We start from the raw sequence: 18,176 nt of genomic DNA, 5'->3' as shown, positions 1-18,176 counted from the left end.
TAGAAACAGCGGGGTTTGATAGCTTGAATAACCGTTTTCCAACCAGATCTTTGTACGAATGTTCCCGAGGTTAAGTCAGGTTAAGCGGGTGTTGTGGTCGCCGCCGCAGTCGTCGTTAGGATGGCAGAAACTCAGTTGCATGAGTTCTGAAGCGCCTAAGTCTTCCCTCAGAAACTGCACCTTGGAAGGTAATTGGTGTGTATGGTCATTTCTCGGTAACTATGAAGACGATGGACGGCTAAGGAGTTTGGTGGTCTCTGACATCACCACCAAGAGCACACATCTTCATAGAAGCTTTTTATGACTTCCCCTCTCGAAAGTCAAGGGCCCTTCTTCGGTCAGTCTTGGCGGTATCTTCCGAGAATGACAAAGAATAGCCACGGAGTCCATAAACTTTCACAATGTAGAGACGACCTTCTCCAGGCTTCGCAAGATCCTCTAGGAGGTCACTCGCTGTACCCAGCATTTCACATGTCCACACTTCACAGGCCGAACCAGTAATCGGAAACGATTACCGCTCAATGGGGAAAAAAGCGCTGGAGTAGGCCGACAGAGGTAGGTCTATTTGAGATAGCTGACTTGGCCCACCAGGGGAAAACGGAGGGTTTCGACAATGTACGACAAGCGTCTACGCTTCTTGAAACTCTATCGTTTCGCGACTCGAGACAAGCTCCATCCTAGCCACAGGCTTCTGGTCAACCCCAACGATCACAGCTGGCTCAGCAATCTGGTTTATGTGGTCTTTTTTTTTTTTAAAAAAAAAAATTAAATTTTTTTTTAAATGAATCTCAGCAAAACAGCTCGTGGTTGCATTTGTACCAGATCTAAACATAGACCTCTACGGGATCCTCTCCTGGGGCTGGCAACCCACCTTTGAACCTATAAGGGACAAAAAAAAAGAAGGGACTGACCACAGCTTCATTTGCTGTTCTAGCAGTTTACCCTCACAAACAGAAACCTAGTAGATTTCCGCGTTGCTTGTTCCTTGCGCTGAATCTACAAGCGGCTGTTACCGCCAACAAAGGCATCAAGCTTCTTCTGATCGTAGACGTCGGCCTCAACCAACTTCTCCCACTTCTGAGGCACTCACATGTCAGAAAACCATGACTCTTGGGGTGTGACAACTGAACATGTGTCATGTTGCGGATCGACTCACATTGTCACCAGTGACCTTGATTAGGGTGGGCAGGTTCGTGACGTTGAAGGGTGCTTGCCTCCACTCGTTGTCCTTCGTCCTCCATCTAGGACCACGCAGTTAGCATGCTGATTTGCTTTGAGTTCTCATAGTGTTTATAATTTTACTTCATATACAAATGGAGTGAGAGGTCGGGAGGAACGAGGGGTGGGGGCAGACTCACACCTCGGGCAACCCCGCATAGACAACACGGACGGTGTTCTCCTCGCCGCCAAACTTCTTCTCAATGTACGGCTCGGCGGCCGTGCAGTCGGGGCACCAGGAGCGGCCGTTGCGGTGAGAGGCGTAGACGACAACATACGCGGGCTTGGACTCGCTGGCCTCGGCCTTGAGAGCGGCTGCAACGGCCGAGGCGGGCTCCTTGGTAGTGATGACGGGCATCGTATAACTGGATGAATACCGCACGAAAAGTATAGACTAGCAAAACGAAGAAAATGTTACTCGATATTCCCCGGGAGAAGCAAGAGGGAGTGGAAGTCTCACAAAGCTGTTGCTGTCAATTATATGACTCGTTCCCGCAATGACTACGTAAATGGCACAATCTGCACAATTATTTGCGTTATTTCACACACTTGGGGGGGGGACATCACGCCGTCCCGAAGCTTATCCGGTTTAGATAACCACCGGCTCGGATGCTGTCGTGTGCAAACACAACATCTCAAAACCAGAGTAATCACAGTATGACAACAATTCAGAATGGAAACCAAACATGCAGGCTTTCCGCTGAAAAACCAGAGTGGTGTCAGCAGCATGACGCGTGTGGTTGGAAAGGACTTATTTAGCGGCGGGGTAAATAGAGCCAGGAAAATGTACAACCGTTGCACAAAACACAGAACATACAAAAACAAACGTCCAGGACTACCTATGATGGCAAAATGTAATGACAACTGTGAGATTCGAACTCACGCCTCTTTCGAGACCAGAATGCTATCCTTTGTAAGGACAAGCTTGCGCTTGAGTCTGGCGCCTTAGACCGCTCGGCCAAGTTGCCCATTAATTAATCCACAGCCAGTGACGAATGACAGAAATGCGGTGGACCGTGTAGATGTTGAATGTCCCGAGTCACACCAGCACAAGACCCTCATCTCCCCCTCCAGTAAGCTGCATTCATAGTACAGAGGGGCAGTCGGGCATGTATGTATGAGAGGCGGGAGGTGACCAGAGAAATTGGGAGACAGAGGGTTGCTTTGTGGGTGGGTCGTCCAACTCTCCGATCGGAGTAACAATCACACTCCCGCAGCAACCCCACGTTTACTCGTCGCCGCCTACCCACAAAACACCCCTTTTCGGACTTGAATGGCAAAGGCGGTCAGTTGGGAGTCACTAGTTTCAAATTCGCCCGCTGCTTGTGCCTCTGTTGATCCAGGGGCTTACAATATTAGGGCTTAGGACGGAGTACAGTGCCAGACATCCTTACGCGGTTCATCGGGAGGCATAAACTGATCAATATGAATCCGCTGCTCCATCTCAGTGAGCCTAGCTTGAGGCAGAAGTATACTTAGGAAAATGTTATCCAGCTAGGGAGGACCTTACTTACCCTAAGTCAATTCATGTATGCTATGTAAATCTGGATTCTATGCCGTTCTCAACCTCACTATTTATTAGTCTATTGACTATACTGCAAGGCTTGGTTGAACGTAGCATTTCTTCCAGCCACGCACCTATTGTGGGGTGAACGCAACTCTCCTTTCTGTCTCTCCTGTTGGTCGTAAAAAGTTTCGTTACAATTACAACGATGTAGTTGCCACTTTTCCCGTCTAATGCAAAACCCTCCTGTTCAAAAGGCCGTCTCGAAGAAGATCCCCAGACCATAAAACGATAAAGAGAAAAAAAGAAAAAACAAATGTCCCAATCCCTAACCCCGAGTGAACAAGTCCCGTTCCTGAATGAGTGCGCTGTGCTTCCTGCGATGTACCCGGCGAGGGTATGTAATCCACGAATGGTGGGGTCGGTTGTGATGAAAAGAACCAAGGCAAAAAAAAAAAAAGAAAAAGCCAAAAGAAACCCGAACAAAAGTCGGCTGAGCATGAAGAGTATCGAGATTGCCAATACTCTCGAAAGAACGATAGGTATATACAGGTCGCTTTTTTCCGTCTTTGTTCAAAGCGCTTGTTGCTGGAAATTCCAATTCAACGCCGCCTTTTCCTTGAAATGCTATGCCACGCCATGCACGCTCGATATACAGAACAAGTTAACAAAGGAAATGGTGAAGAGTGTCGGCTTCTGTGAAGAAGCACTACGGCTCAATGCCTGGTATGTCTCCAGGCAGAGTCATGTTGGGTCGGATAGATGGATCGTTGGCAGAATTGGGCTTGACTGTTGTTCTCCCAGATATCGGTGCGGTACGTACTCGTTGGCTGAGAGGCAAGGCATAACGAACCACACCTTTTATGATCAGGTCGAATTCATCCTGGATAATCCGACCCCAACGCTCAGAGCCACCTGCTGAATGGTTGCCTGGAAGATGAAGCCGCATGGTACCAGTTGATGCAGATACACCCTTGTTGAAGAAGGACCCCTCGAAAGAAAGTGGGCTGTCAAACTCAGTAATCGTACCCAGACGCATGTTCGGAGCAGCGTCGTCATCCGGCGGGTCATCTGGAGGATCATCTCGGATGTGCATGTCTGGATCTTCCGGATCACTGCCCTCATGAGGCCGCTTCCACCAGTCGAAGTCGGTACCGGCATGAGGTGACTTGGCAAAAATCTCAAGGTTTGCCTGATCAATTGACACCACAACAATATTGGGGTTGTGAGCTTTGACCGTAATGTCAAACATCAGTTCAGGGTCGCTGGCGAGAACGTTCTTGATGGATACAAGTTCGATATCCGTCAGTGGCTGAGATGTGGCGAACATGAAGCCGATTGCGCCCGTAATAACTAGGAGTAACATCATGGTTATTACGAGACAGGCAGCAAACCGATTCAAATAAGAGGGCTGCTGCCTGTATGACTGCGATTCAAGGTTGCGCGCGTTTGCGGGGTGGCGACGAGTCCTCCGCGAGGACCGAACCGTAGACGTAAGTAATGGGGTGCGCTCATCATCGGCCCCGGTGGTCGTTGTGTCATCGGCGTCGTAGCGAGCCATCTGAATGGAAGACCGCTTGCCCAAAGCATGGGGACCGCCTCTGGTTGAGCTCCCAGTCCTGGGGCTAGGAGGACCGGACGATTGCCTCGAATTGTTGATCGTTAGCTTAGATCGCGCGGCATTTGGGAACAAGGATTCATTGTCGAAAAGTGAGGGATGCGAGTTTCCGGGCTGACGTCCCCAGCGTCCAAAGTGGTTGTGATGGTGGTGTCTTGTGGTGCCTCTTCCTGAGCCCACTCCCACACTTCTGCCACTGCCCTTTCCGTCCTCGTCGGCGCCTAGACTGTCTGCACCATTGCTGTTAAAGGTGTTTACAAATTTCATGCTTTTCTTTAAACCAACAGCTGCTGCACTTCCTTGTAGAGCCTCGTGAATTGAGCGCATGCCCAAGGCGCCAGCTCTGTCGGCTTGGCTAATCATCGAGGTAGCGCTAGGTGTCCTGGAGTGATATCGGCGTCTGTCGCCAACATCAGGGGGGTTGGAATCATAGACAAACGTCTCCTCAGAGTCTGATGTGTTCGCCTCATCAACGGCGCTGGCCACTTTGGCCTCAAAAATATCGGCTTTTGAAGATGCTGGAAAGAATTGGAAATCAGTAAAAAGTCCATAAAGGAAACGAAGCTGCGAACGCAATCCGATGACCAAGACCGATAGGGTGACTGGCACCACCACGCTTCTCCCACCCACCCTGTGCTCCGGTGCACTGGATCTAGGTAGGCCACCGGACACTGACTGCCGCCGACATACATGTCGCAGCATAAACGAGAAATGGTAATGTTAGGAACAGATTATCTTACCATTACCAGGATTGACAGTCGGCTGCTTCCGGCTAGTCCGCTTCTTCTCCTTCTTGGGTCGAATAGTTTCTGAGCTTGGTTTGGCCTTGAGTGTACCGTTGGCAACTTCCAATTTAGAAGCAGGCGCCAATGCTACCTGGGGGATGGAGGACACTGTCTCGGTTTCGACGATGAGGGTAGATCCTTCACCGGTCGCCTTGCTCTTGCCCTGCTTGTTTGATAGGACACTGGACTGTCGCGTAACTGTTGGTACGGGCGCTGAGCTTTGTGACCGTACTCTGACTGTGCCGCTGTCCCCCGTACCTTCTAAAGGCTGCAGAGCTCCTCTGCTTAGCCGGACAGTTCGATTATCAATGTGTGTGATGCTGTCAGCACTGGCGGCTGCCTCGTGAGCCAGCTTTTCGTTGACCTTCTCCAATGTGGAATCCATCTGCCCCGGCGAATTTGGTAAGCTCACTTCTTGCACTGTTTCCAATGTTGATCCGCTGCCAGTGACTGGGGTTCGCACTCCGGATTGAAGCTGCGAGTCGTCCGTTTCGCTTTCGGACATGGAAGGAAAAGGTTCAGCCGGAGGGGTTGGTGAGGCCTTGGTGAGATTTATTCTTGGGGGCTCCTGCTCAATTCGACGTGCTTGTGGGGGGGGCTGCGGCTTGTTGAGCTGTGGAGGGGGTGAACGGAGGCGAGGCGACACAGGCCAGCGCGGGCTGTCTCTTGCTTGAGTGACCTCAGTGTTGAGAGGTAGCTTCTGGGGGTTGATAGATTTGAGGAAGGATTCTTGCGAGTGCGGGAGGAGAGTAGGGGTTGTGGCGGCGGAGAGGGTCCTCGACGATACCGGCGGGCCTGGTATGCTACTGGTGGACCTGGGGGTTCGAACCGTGGTCAAGTCCTGTTGACTGCTCCTGCGCGACCTCAGGCCAGCAGCCGAGGATGACTTTGGAGTAGTGGCGGCAGGAGGCTTTGCAGGCTGACGGGTGGGCGAAGTGTCTCTCGAGTTGAATGGTGATGGAGTTTGGGATGTTGTGGCCGAGGACTGCTTGGAAGGCGGCTGGCGCTCGGCGGTGGTTTGGGAGGGAGAAGTGAAGGACTTCTCTGGGTGTTCTAATCGTGACTGGCTTGCGTCAGAGGACCCGTTCATGGTGTTGGATGTCTTTTCCATGGCCGAGGGTTTTCAAGTGAGACAGCAAAGGGAACGGAGCCTCGTCTAGTCCTCATACCAATCGAATGTGGGTATTAACTCGGGAGCCGGCAGTCGTAGTTCGGAACTAGGCCTATCATGATGTTCGACAATGCGACGTGGGATGCGATGGAATTCAGGGTTCAAAGGGTGCAATCCTATTGGAAATCTTGGGCTATTGGTTTCGTCGGTTACTGTGTTGTTTCCGGGGCTGGAAGCAGAGGCGAATGCGTGGTCGTGTGTCTCTAGGAAGGTTTCGTGGTTGACGAGTGGCTAAGCTGGTGCTGGCGAGCTGGCTGTTGTGGATGTGTCTGACAGGGACACAGGTGCAAGTGTTTTGCAGAAAGAGATCTGGTGAAAATAATGAAGTTTGGCTCTAGAGTAAGAAGCTCGAAAATGAGGGGATTGGGAAGGGGGAATTGAGGGTGGTAAAGGTAGTGTAAGGTAACGGGAGAGAGAGTGTGTGTCTGATGTAAAAGACGAGAACGAAGACGGGTCGTAGGTGAGGGAGACCAGATGGGAATGAGGTCAGTAAAGCAGTCAGTGCAAAGCCAAAATGCTGCTTGCTGGGTGCGCTGGCGCCAACGCTGGTGCTGGCAGCTGGGGGATTGGGAGGAGGTGAGTTGGTGTGTGCTGGGATGGACCGGTCGGTAAGGAGCGGGTTTTAGCGTGTGTGACGACTACGACCTGCCCTGTGAGTCTCAGAGACCTCAGTCCTCAAGTCGAAAGGCACCTACCGGAAACCAGTGCCCTGTTTACAAGGGGAAGTACTTTCCCCAGGAACAGTCGGTACATGATGAAAGGTACACGACCATTTGAATGAGATCCATGCGCTATGTCATAGTACTTCAAGACAGGGATCTCCCTGGTGGCCGGCGGTTGGAAGGCGTGTCAGCACTCCAGTACCGCAATACAAGCTGGAGTGTCCAGGTAAATGTACCTAGCCTTTCCAATGAGGTACTCACAATCATCCATCTACGTATTTTATTGCCCTCACCTTCGAAAGGCAGAGACGATGCACAGATGCTGCCGCTGCCGCCACCTCCCTAAGGTGTTGCTTTCCCTCCTCTATCTGATGCCTTATATCCTTTTTTTTTTTTTTTTTAAAGCATGCACTATTTACATCATCCCTCAACGATGTGTGCATGTTAGGTACTGTCAGTTGCTGCATTTGGTACCCTCCTAGTATTTGTGTCTAAGCGAATGATATTATCCCGCCCATGCATCCCACTCAATACATCCAGTCAATCATGACACAGGACGTCTTCCACAGGAGTCGTAGGAAGCAAACAATTAGTTCTGACCGGGCCGGAGTCAAGCACCCTGTTGTCGATGGGCAATAATAACCCTTCACAAAGGGAAGACCTGGAAGGTACGAGTAGGGCAGAGTCAATGAGTAAGGCAAGAGAAAGAAAGAAAGAAAAGTCAACAAATCAGAAATAAAGAGGAAAATCTTGTTTAAAAAAGGAGAATAAAAAGAAAAAACAACCCAAGATGGAAGGGCGTCCCTGATGTGTCTGCCCAACGGCCTTGCCTGGCGTATTCAGACCACCCAGGCAAATGACGGTACCTTACCGTACAGGCGACGTATCCGCCGTCGGCACCAAACAGCAACGCAAGTCGCCTGTCTCTTCCCATTCCAGCCCTTTCTCGTCCCTATTTTTCTTCTCATCAATTTTGCCCTTGGATGCTGGCTTCATCCCAGCACAAAATGTTTCTGCTCAACTTCGGCGCCTTTGGAGTCAACGCAGGCATGGACAGGTCTGGGAGCTTGATGCTCCAGGCACCGCGGAAGCCTCCCTAATATCCCGAAGCAATCAGAAGGTTTCTTGAGGGATCCATCGGAATAAGTCAGCACGAAGCTTTCCCCCCTTCACCCAAGTGTGCCTTCCGGGGTTTAATCGTCAAGGGTGGATGGCTTTGATCAAGGCCGTGCTGCTTCCAGCTTGCCAAGTTTATGGGTCGTGTCGTCGGTCGTTTCCTCTCCTCCCCTCCCCGCTAGAAGAGAGAGAAAAAACAACAACAAAAACAATCGAGAACCTCTAAAGAGGGGCAAGGTACAGCGGACGGGTTCCTTCAGCAGCAAACGCAAGGAATGGAACCCAGCCTGCTGCAGGTCCCAGGATAGCGTCACAAGAAGGAAAGGCGGAGGGCCCGGCGAGAATGGAAGAGCAGGGGGCAGGAGAAAAGGAAAGAAAAAAAAAAAGGAAAAAAAGAGGGGGAGAACGACAGACAGGCTCCATCAGTCGGCCTCCAGCACAACGTCAACCCCCAAGCCTAACCTCGGTGGACTGTCCGGGCGACGGTCGGAAGGTACGTATCTTGAGTGAGTGCCTGCTGTTCTGGGCAAGGGCTGGGCGGGGGAAGAGTCCCGTCGTCAAAGTACGAGGTACATAGTTACCTAAGTGTGTAAGAAATCGGCAAGTACTCAATCCAAAATGCCGTCAATTGGGGCCGAGTGGTAAAGGAGACCCATGGCCGGCAGAAACCCTGAAACTACGCGGAATGCCTCAGACCGCAACTTTTCTCTCGGATGCCTTTCCCCACACCTGATTTGTCCTTGTTGGCGTATCTCGCAGTCTGGAATTATTCTGGATGCACTCTTTGGTAGTCCAGTTTACTACACCCCAGATCACAACCCACTACTTTCAGGCAGGCACAAAACCACATGTACAAGCACAGTGACAATACTTGACATGGATACTCAAAACCTACCCCACTACTCCGTCCTGGACAGGCAGACACGCAGATAAGCACACAAGGCAAAGCCATAACACACTGTGCATATGATCTCCATTCTAGAAGCCCACATCAGGCACTTTTTTTTCTGTCCCCCTCGCTTCTAAAAGGTTTGGATTCAGTTTTTTTTCTCTCTTTTTTTTTTTTTTTTTTTTCCCGGTTGCACCGGGAGCCTGTCACCGACTCCCCCCGCCGCCGTCATCACCGCTGTTTGGGACCGGATTTTCACACACCCCGGAATGCTGCTCTTCCAATCACATCCCCTGTATTGTCTGTCGTGTACGTAGTGGCGTACTCTTGACCCTGCCTTCGAGTGGTTCTGGGTTCCAAAGATCTATCGCCCTCACTCTTGTCCCTTTTATCCCATTTTGTTGATTTTGATATCATCTTTGAGATAGGATGACAGGGCCATCTTCACCAACCGTCGTTAGTCAGGAACCACCGCATCTGGACTTGGAACTGCCACTGGGACTAGGGTCTGCAATCTGGCGCAACTTTTGCCTCGACACGTGCTATTTCCATCCTCCAGGTACCGTGGCACGAACTTTGGCACGAAATAGGATACAAGGGACCAGAGCAAAGCTCTTTGATTGCAGCCATCTCGCTACCGGAACATCATCCGTCAGCTGCTCAACTAGCCGGATGAGAAAGCCCTGCAGGAACACATCACTGTGACGAGACGTACCCCAAAAGTTTGTCCTCAGTGATCTGACATGAACGCGACACTACTAGTATACAGAATAACATACCATTTGGAACAGCTCGGTTGTCACACTAATCAAGTGCCACTACGTGAAAGCCGGTCCCAGGCCCTAGCGAAGACATACATTTTGGCATTTGTCCCGAGACTCTGACCCTGGTCTGTCCAGGCACAACTTACAACTCAAGTCCGCACACAGTAAACTGTTGATCATGGTGTAGACCGCGGGCCTGGCGGAGAACAGCGTTTCTCACCAATCGAGCTTTCATTGTGCTGATACCCTGTCTTGTTGATGCGCCCATCACTTTAGGCTTGAGATGACTCTTACTTGGAACACCTACCCCCTCTCTCGTGGGTTCCGCTTCCCTTCATGTCATTGTCGATCAACCCATGGTCAAGGGTTTCTCTCACCCACAAACGGAGAACCAAAAACCACCAACCTCAACTCGATTCAAAGATGAATTGCGACCTGCATGACTGTTTAGTGATATCCCATGTCTCCATATGTCTGGCTGCCAACAAGTCCCTGCGCTTCGTGCAGACAGCTGCGAGTCAACAGACCCAAACTCGCTCTGGGGGATTTGGCGCCAACCTTCAGCCTCTCACAGGCGGCCAAGTGGACGACGTGGCAAGCACGCGACTGGCTGCATTCCCATGTGCACCCGACCTTGGGCTCTCATTAGGGGGCCAAAATCCAAGACATTCCCGAGATGAATTGACAAAGGTGGAAGGGTGCCGGCCCCCCGACCGAATGTCGCAGCAAACCCACCCGCCCACGAGGTAATTACCTGCACTTCCCAGACACTATCCCGATGGTACCGGCCACTTGGAGGCAGAGGTGACGGACTATTGGTCCCTCTCCATGCTCCCTGGAATCCCCTCTGTTCGGAGGGGAACCGGGTAGGGCACTCCCAGAAAGGCGCAACGGAGACACTGCCGACGAGCCCTTTTTTTTTTTTTTTAAATCCTCTTCAAGCGATGCTTCACCAAATTGCTTGCTACTCATTGTTGTTCCACTCTTCGCAGCCATGATTGGCGATGGCACTGCTAGAACAAGATCCGAGCCTTCCTGAAGGGACTGTTTCTACTTGCTCTCTTCATCGACGCCTTGCCCTATCTGTCCATAGTTTCGAGGAGCTTGACTTCGTCTCATGATGGGTCTGCCAATGGTACCCACAAAGAAAGTGACAGGAACGGTCCCGCTTCCCGTCCTAGACCGAGACGCTCAGTGGCAGCTTTCCAGCGCCGAAATCCGACGAACCTCTGATCTGACACCTGCTGTTACCGCGCAACAGCATCCGCTGTAACATACCAGGCATTTGCCTGGCTATGACACCTCAGCACCTGCGCAAAGGATTTGCAGAGGCACCAAAGTGGCTTGGTCGGGCGCAGGAAAAAAAAAGAGGTACGTCAGATTTCGTTGCGACATTCCAGCGGCTTGTCCCTAAAATGGACCCGAGAGGGTTGGCCCCTTCGTCAGCTGGCTGGCTGGCAAGTCTCACCCTCCCGTACGACGGTGTCGAACGAGGTGAACACTTTCGCAACGGAGAATTCCAACTCGGGTTGGCAACCAGCGAATTTGTCTAGTCCAAAGGGGGAGAAGGAGAAGAAGAAGAAGACAGAAAAAGGAGGACTAACTAGACGTTTCTCGAACGAAACAAGAATCCAGCATTCACCGTCCCTTTTTTTTTTTCCCCTTGCTTATCAACTCCCTTGGCAAGCCCCAAACGTTCTTTCTCCCCCACGTACAGCCGGGGTTTAGAGAGACATACCACGTCAAACTGCACTCATTTTGTGTCCTATCCTACCCGTGCGTGATATAGGTTTAGATAGTTCTTCCACTCACCCCGTGTTCAGCGACGTCGCTGGACGTTGATCAGCTGCGCAGGAACCCGGAAGTCTATAGGCTGGGTGAGTTTGACCGAAAAGTGTGTAAGGGTATAGGCATGGGCATGACGTGCCACCACTCAATGGGCAGATTGTCTTCCAGACAGCAGGCAATGAAGAAATTGCCTACCACCACCCACACCACTCAAACCGCACAGTTGGCTCGCCCAAGCCTGTCAGATGGGACGGGCCTTGCTCGGCCTCGTCGCGATGCGTTGGCGGGAAACCACGCGGGTCGGCAATGTGGTGGTATGTCGTCCTTTCTGCCTAAGTAAGTGGTTGTACCTAGGTACCTTGCCTTAACGCTCATGACAGTCGGGTGAATGGGTGGGTGGCCGGTCAAGTCTCATTTCGAGAGACTGCATGCACCGTGCCCCCTGTTTTTCCTTTTCTGATCAATTTCCTTCCCGGTTTCCAACGCTGCGTTGGCGGTTTTTTCTCCTATTCCTGGGATTTGGGAGGCGGTGCTTTATTGCGCCCAGCGCAGACAAGGCAGGAGGGATTGAAGGAAGGAGGGAAACGCCGTGTCCCAGGACGAGGGCTGAGACTGTTTGGTACGTCTCTCTTGGTGAGAGCCCGTGCTGATCGACCAGAACATCTATATCGGTTCCATCCGACTTTTGACAAGAGTGACAGGTCCAAGGAAACGTACAGAGTGGCGTTTTTGAAGGATGCAACCTTCAAATTTACACTCATTCGACATGTCCAAGACTTCCTCCCTCCCTTACTGCGGTTTACGTTACCAAAGTGCGATCGTCTGGCCTAGGCCCGTCCATAGCCGCATCATGATGACTGTTTGTCTCTCTGTCGCGCCGTCTCTCCCCCTCTCTTGTTCCCCCTCTCGAGTAGAAACAGCCTTGCTTGAAGATCTCTGCCTCGTGGGGACTGGTCATACGGAGCCTTCGTTGGCCTCGATTGGGTTGGTGGAATCCTGCAATGAGGCTCTTGTTTTCTGGGAGTTGCAGCCCGGAGCATGTTTAGCGGAGTGCTGGCAAAGGAAACGTACCACGGCATGTGTTAACGCCGTCCGGTAATGTCCGGCATATCGTTGTATTTGGTGTTTAATGCCGCCGCTCTGTTGCATAGAATGCCTTCGTAAAGCACATGGTACAGATAGACAACATCAAAGTAATTCTGCCATGGCTTCATCAGTACGACAACGTATATTTGTTGACTGGAAGGTTTTTTGACATTTCAAGCGTCCGGCAAGTATGCATGCTGCTCTCTGCAACGGATCCAGGATACTTGGTGTCCAGACTGAGAACCTTCGAACACATAACGAGCCGGTAGCACATTATCAAGGAAAATGTCCATGTAGTAGAGCTGTTTCTGAGCGTTTCACTAGATTAGTGAGAGCATCATTCTATATTCGTACCCTGATATCTCCTTTCTTTTGTACGCCATTAACGCCAGGCCATAAAATGCCGCCCACAGTCCATATCTACCCTAGGTGACGAAGTCGGGAATCGACTCAAGCAAAGTGAATGCCCTCAGAGTTAAGAGCGGACAGAAGCTTCAGGAAATCTGTCTCGTCACACGCACGCGCACGCTTGTCGAGCAGACCAGTACTCTCAAGGGCACCCTCGATTTTCTGCCGGACGAGCGCGGCCACCTTTGTCTTCTTGCGCTTGCTCTTGGTCTTCTCCGGCGCCTTACCAGCAGCCGTGCTGAGCTCCTTGAAGAACTCGGGAGTGTCGTCGTCCATGGGCTCGACATCATCGTCATCGCCGCCGGCGTCCACATCGTCATCCATCTCCATGGCGTCGTCTTCGTCCTCTTCAACGAGAGAATCGTCCAGGGGAACACTGTTAAGGGCTGCCCATGTACGGTAGTTCTGGGGTGTGTTAGTTTTGTATCATTCAGCGGATGTGACTTGTTGAAGACTTACCTTCTCGAGCATTTGGAGAACTTCCTTAGTGCCGAGCCAACTACAATCAGTGTAAGCAACCGTATTCTTTCCGACACAAGCCGCTGTTTCCTTACCTTGCTCGCATGGTCCTGTTCTTGCGGTTAAAGCACTTTGCGGTTTGTTAGCGATTTGCTCAGAGAATGACAACTAAGATATACCCACAATGCGAAGCAGGCCGTCAAACTCCTCGAAGCTAATGGTAGGGCGCTCGGCTCCCTGTTTGGGCACAATGCGCACGACGCAAGAGTCGACCTGAGGCGGTGGCCTGAAGTTGGCCTTTGACACTTTCATCTGATATAGATATTAGCAGTCGCAGAAGTTGCATGGTCATTTTCTGTTTTACTCACCACGTTGGAGCACGTCGCCCAGAAGTTGGCATTAACACTCAATCTATCCCAAACCGTTAACCAAATTTTCACCCATCTGATTCTCAACAAGACTTACCGGCCATAAAGTTTGTCTCCAGGCTTCGCCACCAATCTCTGTCCAAATTCGAGCTGGAACATGAGAATTGCTTGTCGCGGCGGCTTGGGCATGGCAAGCATCTTGAAAACCAAAGGCGACGAAATCTGGCCTTTCATTAATTCCATAGGTTCTGGCTTAAGGACTTTAAGTACGTACCTGGTAAGGAGTGTTCGAAATGAGGACATCAAAGGGAACCCAATCGACCTGATATGTCTAGTCAGTACGAGTTCCATTTCTTAGGCTCGATACTGCTGGAAATATGAAGCTGGATCATTGCGCATAAACTGACTTTGATGGCGTCTCCGAGCATGACCTCAAGCTTTCGCTGCTCTGGCGTTCCTTGTACACGCTATTGATGCGCTGTTAGCACAGGAAACCGTTGCTTATTTGTGATGTCCAACCTTCGTGACTTCGGCTGCCATTCGAGGGTCGAATTCGATCGCGATAAGCTTCTTCGACTTCTCCAATATCCGTACAGTTAAATTGCCCGTACCGGGACCAATTTCGAGAACAGTATCGGTCGGTTTCAATTCGGCTTTCTACAGCGCTCTGCTTAGTGATTGCATTTCTGGGCGATGGAGTCCGAAACCCACATGAACAATCGCGTCCGCGACACCGGGGTTCTTCAGGATATGCTGGCCGACATTTGTCTTCAAATGATATCAGTGACGCATTCTAGAGCCTGTATGGCATTATCCATACGTTAAACTTGAACACATTGTTCGTCTTGTTTGATTTTGCTGGGCGAGAGTAGGGACTGCCGGATGCGGTAGCGTTCCGCTTTCCGGCTTTGGCTTTTCCCATGATGATTAAAGAGTCTTTCGGATGCTTCAAATGTATTTAAAAAGTTGCTTCCGATGTTTAGGGTGCACAAGGGTATCTGGAGGTGGCAATCGGTGTCGCTGTGGCAGCTAGTACGGCATCGAAATCTTCGCGATGTCGAAGTCTGCGGTGAAGATGGAGGGGCAGCCTTTTGGAAATTTTAGTGGGACCACCCCACTACTTGCTGTGGCGACAGGGGTTCGGCAGCTTAAAAACTTAGTACCACTTCAGCCTTGCGCCTCTCACCCAGCTCTGAGCTACAGGTATCCTCCAAATTCTGGATCTGCCTATCCATACATTCAGTGTGTTGTGCGCATTTCCAAACCCCAACGCGACAACGACACCCGCGCAGCGCACTCGATACGATGACCAGTCGACGCGATTTCTTGAGTCAACCGGCACCCGAGAACTATGTTGCCGGTCTCGGTCGAGGTGCTACCGGCTTCACGACGCGATCGGATTTGGGTCCTGCACGCGAAGGACCAAGCGAAGACCAGATCAAGGAGGCTGTTGCCAAGCGCGCAGCGCAACTAGGCCTGGGAACTGATGGCAAGAAGCAAGATGCGGACGACGACGACGACGATCGGTTCAAGGACCCTGATAATGAGGTCGGCTTGTTTGCCGGCGGTGTATACGACAAAGACGACGAGGAGGCCGACAGGATATGGAAAGAAGTTGATGAGAAGATGGCGAAGAGGCGACAAAAACAGCGTGAGGCGCGCGAAAAGGCTGAGAGAGAAGAATACGAGCGCAAAAACCCCAAGATCCAACAGCAGTTTGCCGACTTGAAGAGAGCTTTATCAACAGTTTCCGATGAGGAGTGGGCAAATCTACCGGAAGTTGGAGATTTGACCGGGAAAAACCGTAGAAGCAAGCAGAATTTACGGCAACGATTTTACGCTGTTCCTGACAGCGTCCTTGCTGGAGCGAGCGCCTCCGGGGAGCTAGGGACGACTGTTATGGAAGATGGCGCAGCTTCGAGCTCAGAGGCGGCGGACGGTACGATGACGAACTTCGCTAAGATCGGCGCGGCAAGAGACAAAGTGCTCAAGTCTAGACTGGAGCAAGCTTCTCAAGACGGTGGCGACTCTGTCGCTGGCAGCGCAACGAGTATCGATCCTAAGGGCTACATCACCAGTTTGCAAAAGAGTGGCCTCACTGAGGCCCAGGCGCAAGTCGGCGACATCAATCGAGTTCGTGAGCTTCTAACTTCAGTCATCAAGACCAACCCGAACAATGCGCCTGGCTGGATCGCAGCAGCACGGTTGGAGGAGCTTGCTGGCAAGACCGTCGCTGCGCGAAACGTGATTGCACGTGGATGCTCTCACTGCCCGAAGAGCGAGGACGTATGGCTAGAGAACATCCGACTCAATGAAGGCCGTAATGCCAAGATCATCGCAGCAGATGCTATCAAGAAAAACGATCGGTCTGTGCGACTCTGGGTTGAGGCCATGAGGTTAGAGAACGAACCCAGGGCGAAAAAGAGAGTCATTCGACTCGCCCTGGACCACATCCCTGAATCTGAAGCGCTCTGGAAAGAAGCGGTCAATCTGGAGGAAGATCCGGAAGATGCGCGGTTGCTACTTGCCAAGGCAACTGAGCTTATACCTCTATCTGTCGATCTTTGGCTGGCTTTGGCAAGATTGGAGACTCCTGAGAACGCCCAGAAAGTCCTCAACAGGGCAAGAAAAGCAGTTCCCACGTCACATGAGATTTGGATCGCTGCGGCTCGTTTACAGGAACAGCTAGGCACCGGACTCAAGGTCAACGTTATGAAGCGTGCCATCGGTGTTCTCATTAAAGAGTCTGCTATGCCGAAGCGAGAAGAATGGATTGCAGAAGCCGAGAAGTGTGAAGAGGAGGGTGCCATCATCACCTGTGGAAATATCATCCAAGAAACCTTGGGTTACGGCTTAGACGAAGATGACGACCGCAAAGAAACCTGGATGGAGGATGCGAAGAGCAGCATCAACCGTGGCATGTACGAAACGGCACGTGCCATCTACTCTTACGCCTTACGGGTGTTTGTCAACAGCAAAACGCTGTGGATGGCCGCTGCTGACTTGGAGAGGAACCACGGAACTAAGGAATCACTTGCTCAGGTCTTGGAGAAGGCCGTCGAGGCCTGCCCCAAGAGTGAAGTTTTGTGGATGATGCTGGCCAAGGAGAGGTGGCAAGCCGGAGAGGTCGACAAAGCCAGGCTCGTGCTCGCCAGAGCCTTCAAGTCAAACCCTGACAACGAGGATATTTGGCTTGCTGCTGTCAAGCTCGAAGCCGAGAATGGAGAGACTGAGCGCGCACGTAAACTGCTCGAAGAAGCTCGGGAACAGGCTCCTACGGATCGTGTGTGGATGAAGAGCGTGGTATTTGAGAGAGTACTAGGCAACAGCGAGGCGGCATTGGACCTTGCCCAGCGAGCCCTGCAATACTTCCCAGGCACAGCCAAGTTGTGGATGCTCAAGGGCCAGATCTATGAAGACCTTGGAAAGGTTGGCCAAGCACGCGAGGCTTACAGCACAGGAGTCAAGGCGGTTCCTAAGTCGGCACCCCTCTGGCTGCTATACTCTCGTCTAGAGGAGAACGCCGGACTTGTCGTAAAGGCTCGCAGTGTTCTTGATCGAGCCCGTCTTGCAGTTCCTAAATCGCCAGAGTTGTGGTGCGAATCCGTCCGCATCGAACGACGTGCAGGCAACATCAACCAGGCCAAGTCCCTCATGGCCAAGGCTCTCCAGGAGGTGCCCAAGAGCGGTCTCTTGTGGAGCGAGCAAATCTGGCACTTGGAGCCACGAACACAGCGGAAGCCCCGGTCGCTGGAGGCCATCAAAAAAGTGGACAACGATCCAATTCTTTTCGTGGCTGTCGCCCGGATCTTCTGGGGCGAGCGTAAGCTGGAGAAGGCTCAAAACTGGTTTGAGAAAGCGCTGGTGCTGGACAGCGACAACGGCGACACCTGGGCTTGGTATTACAAGTTCCTGCTCCAGCATGGTACGGATGTAAGTGACCAGCTTGTCAACCTGACTTCCTGTTTCGTCAAGCTAACCATGTCCCAGGAAAAACGAGCGGACGTTGTTAACAAGTGCATCCTAAACGAGCCCCGTCATGGCGAATACTGGCAAGCCATTGCCAAGCACCCTAAGAACGCAAGGAAGGGGACGGAGGAGATTTTGAAACTTGTAGCTGATAGCATAGAGAAATAAGGGTGTGTAAACATACATGTATTGAATATTTCAGCCTCGATGATGGATGGGACAGGATCAGATCAACAGGTCGTCTGAGGCGCGCACATGGTATACCAACACGGAGTTGACTAAATATTGGGACAGCGAAAATTGAGTCAAAGTCATTAAAATTGATTCACATCATGATACTCGTAATCTTGAGCTGAATGAACCCGATGCTG

At 51.5% G+C, this 18,176-nt stretch overlaps 4 protein-coding genes across 4 annotated transcripts; 1 reads left to right on the top strand and 3 right to left on the bottom strand.

The window, feature by feature from the left end:
- Positions 1-996: 996 nt before the first annotated feature.
- Positions 997-1,576, bottom strand: CTRU02_200441 (thioredoxin-like protein 5; the record flags this gene model as incomplete). Its single annotated transcript, XM_036718446.1, has 3 exons — positions 997-1,077; positions 1,157-1,241; positions 1,359-1,576. 3 exons carry the CDS (start codon positions 1,574-1,576, stop codon positions 997-999), a joined length of 384 nt encoding a protein of 127 aa, XP_036589446.1.
- Positions 1,577-3,431: 1,855 nt separating this feature from the next.
- Positions 3,432-6,236, bottom strand: CTRU02_200440 (phospholipid metabolism enzyme regulator; the record flags this gene model as incomplete). Its single annotated transcript, XM_036718445.1, has 2 exons — positions 3,432-4,858; positions 5,081-6,236. 2 exons carry the CDS (start codon positions 6,234-6,236, stop codon positions 3,432-3,434), a joined length of 2,583 nt encoding a protein of 860 aa, XP_036589445.1.
- A 6,815-nt stretch (positions 6,237-13,051) lies between these two features.
- CTRU02_200439 (dimethyladenosine transferase) lies at positions 13,052-14,758 on the bottom strand (the record flags this gene model as incomplete). Its single annotated transcript, XM_036718444.1, has 11 exons — positions 13,052-13,414; positions 13,469-13,508; positions 13,564-13,598; positions 13,652-13,780; positions 13,837-13,879; positions 13,934-14,058; positions 14,111-14,158; positions 14,244-14,303; positions 14,356-14,493; positions 14,548-14,604; positions 14,657-14,758. 11 exons carry the CDS (start codon positions 14,756-14,758, stop codon positions 13,052-13,054), a joined length of 1,140 nt encoding a protein of 379 aa, XP_036589444.1.
- A 383-nt stretch (positions 14,759-15,141) lies between these two features.
- CTRU02_200438 (mRNA splicing factor (prp1 zer1)) lies at positions 15,142-17,973 on the top strand (the record flags this gene model as incomplete). The annotated part of the gene is made up of 2 exons (XM_036718443.1): positions 15,142-17,769; positions 17,827-17,973. The coding sequence occupies 2 exons, from the start codon at positions 15,142-15,144 to the stop codon at positions 17,971-17,973; spliced, it is 2,775 nt and encodes a 924-aa protein (XP_036589443.1).
- Positions 17,974-18,176: the final 203 nt, after the last annotated feature.

The sequence above is a fragment of the Colletotrichum truncatum genome (genome assembly GCF_014235925.2).
Source record: "Colletotrichum truncatum strain CMES1059 chromosome Unknown Contig_0001, whole genome shotgun sequence".
Classification (NCBI taxonomy): domain Eukaryota; kingdom Fungi; phylum Ascomycota; class Sordariomycetes; order Glomerellales; family Glomerellaceae; genus Colletotrichum; species Colletotrichum truncatum.
The sequence above is the reverse complement of the archived record's forward strand: the minus strand, read 5'-3'. Positions and strand labels throughout refer to the sequence as shown.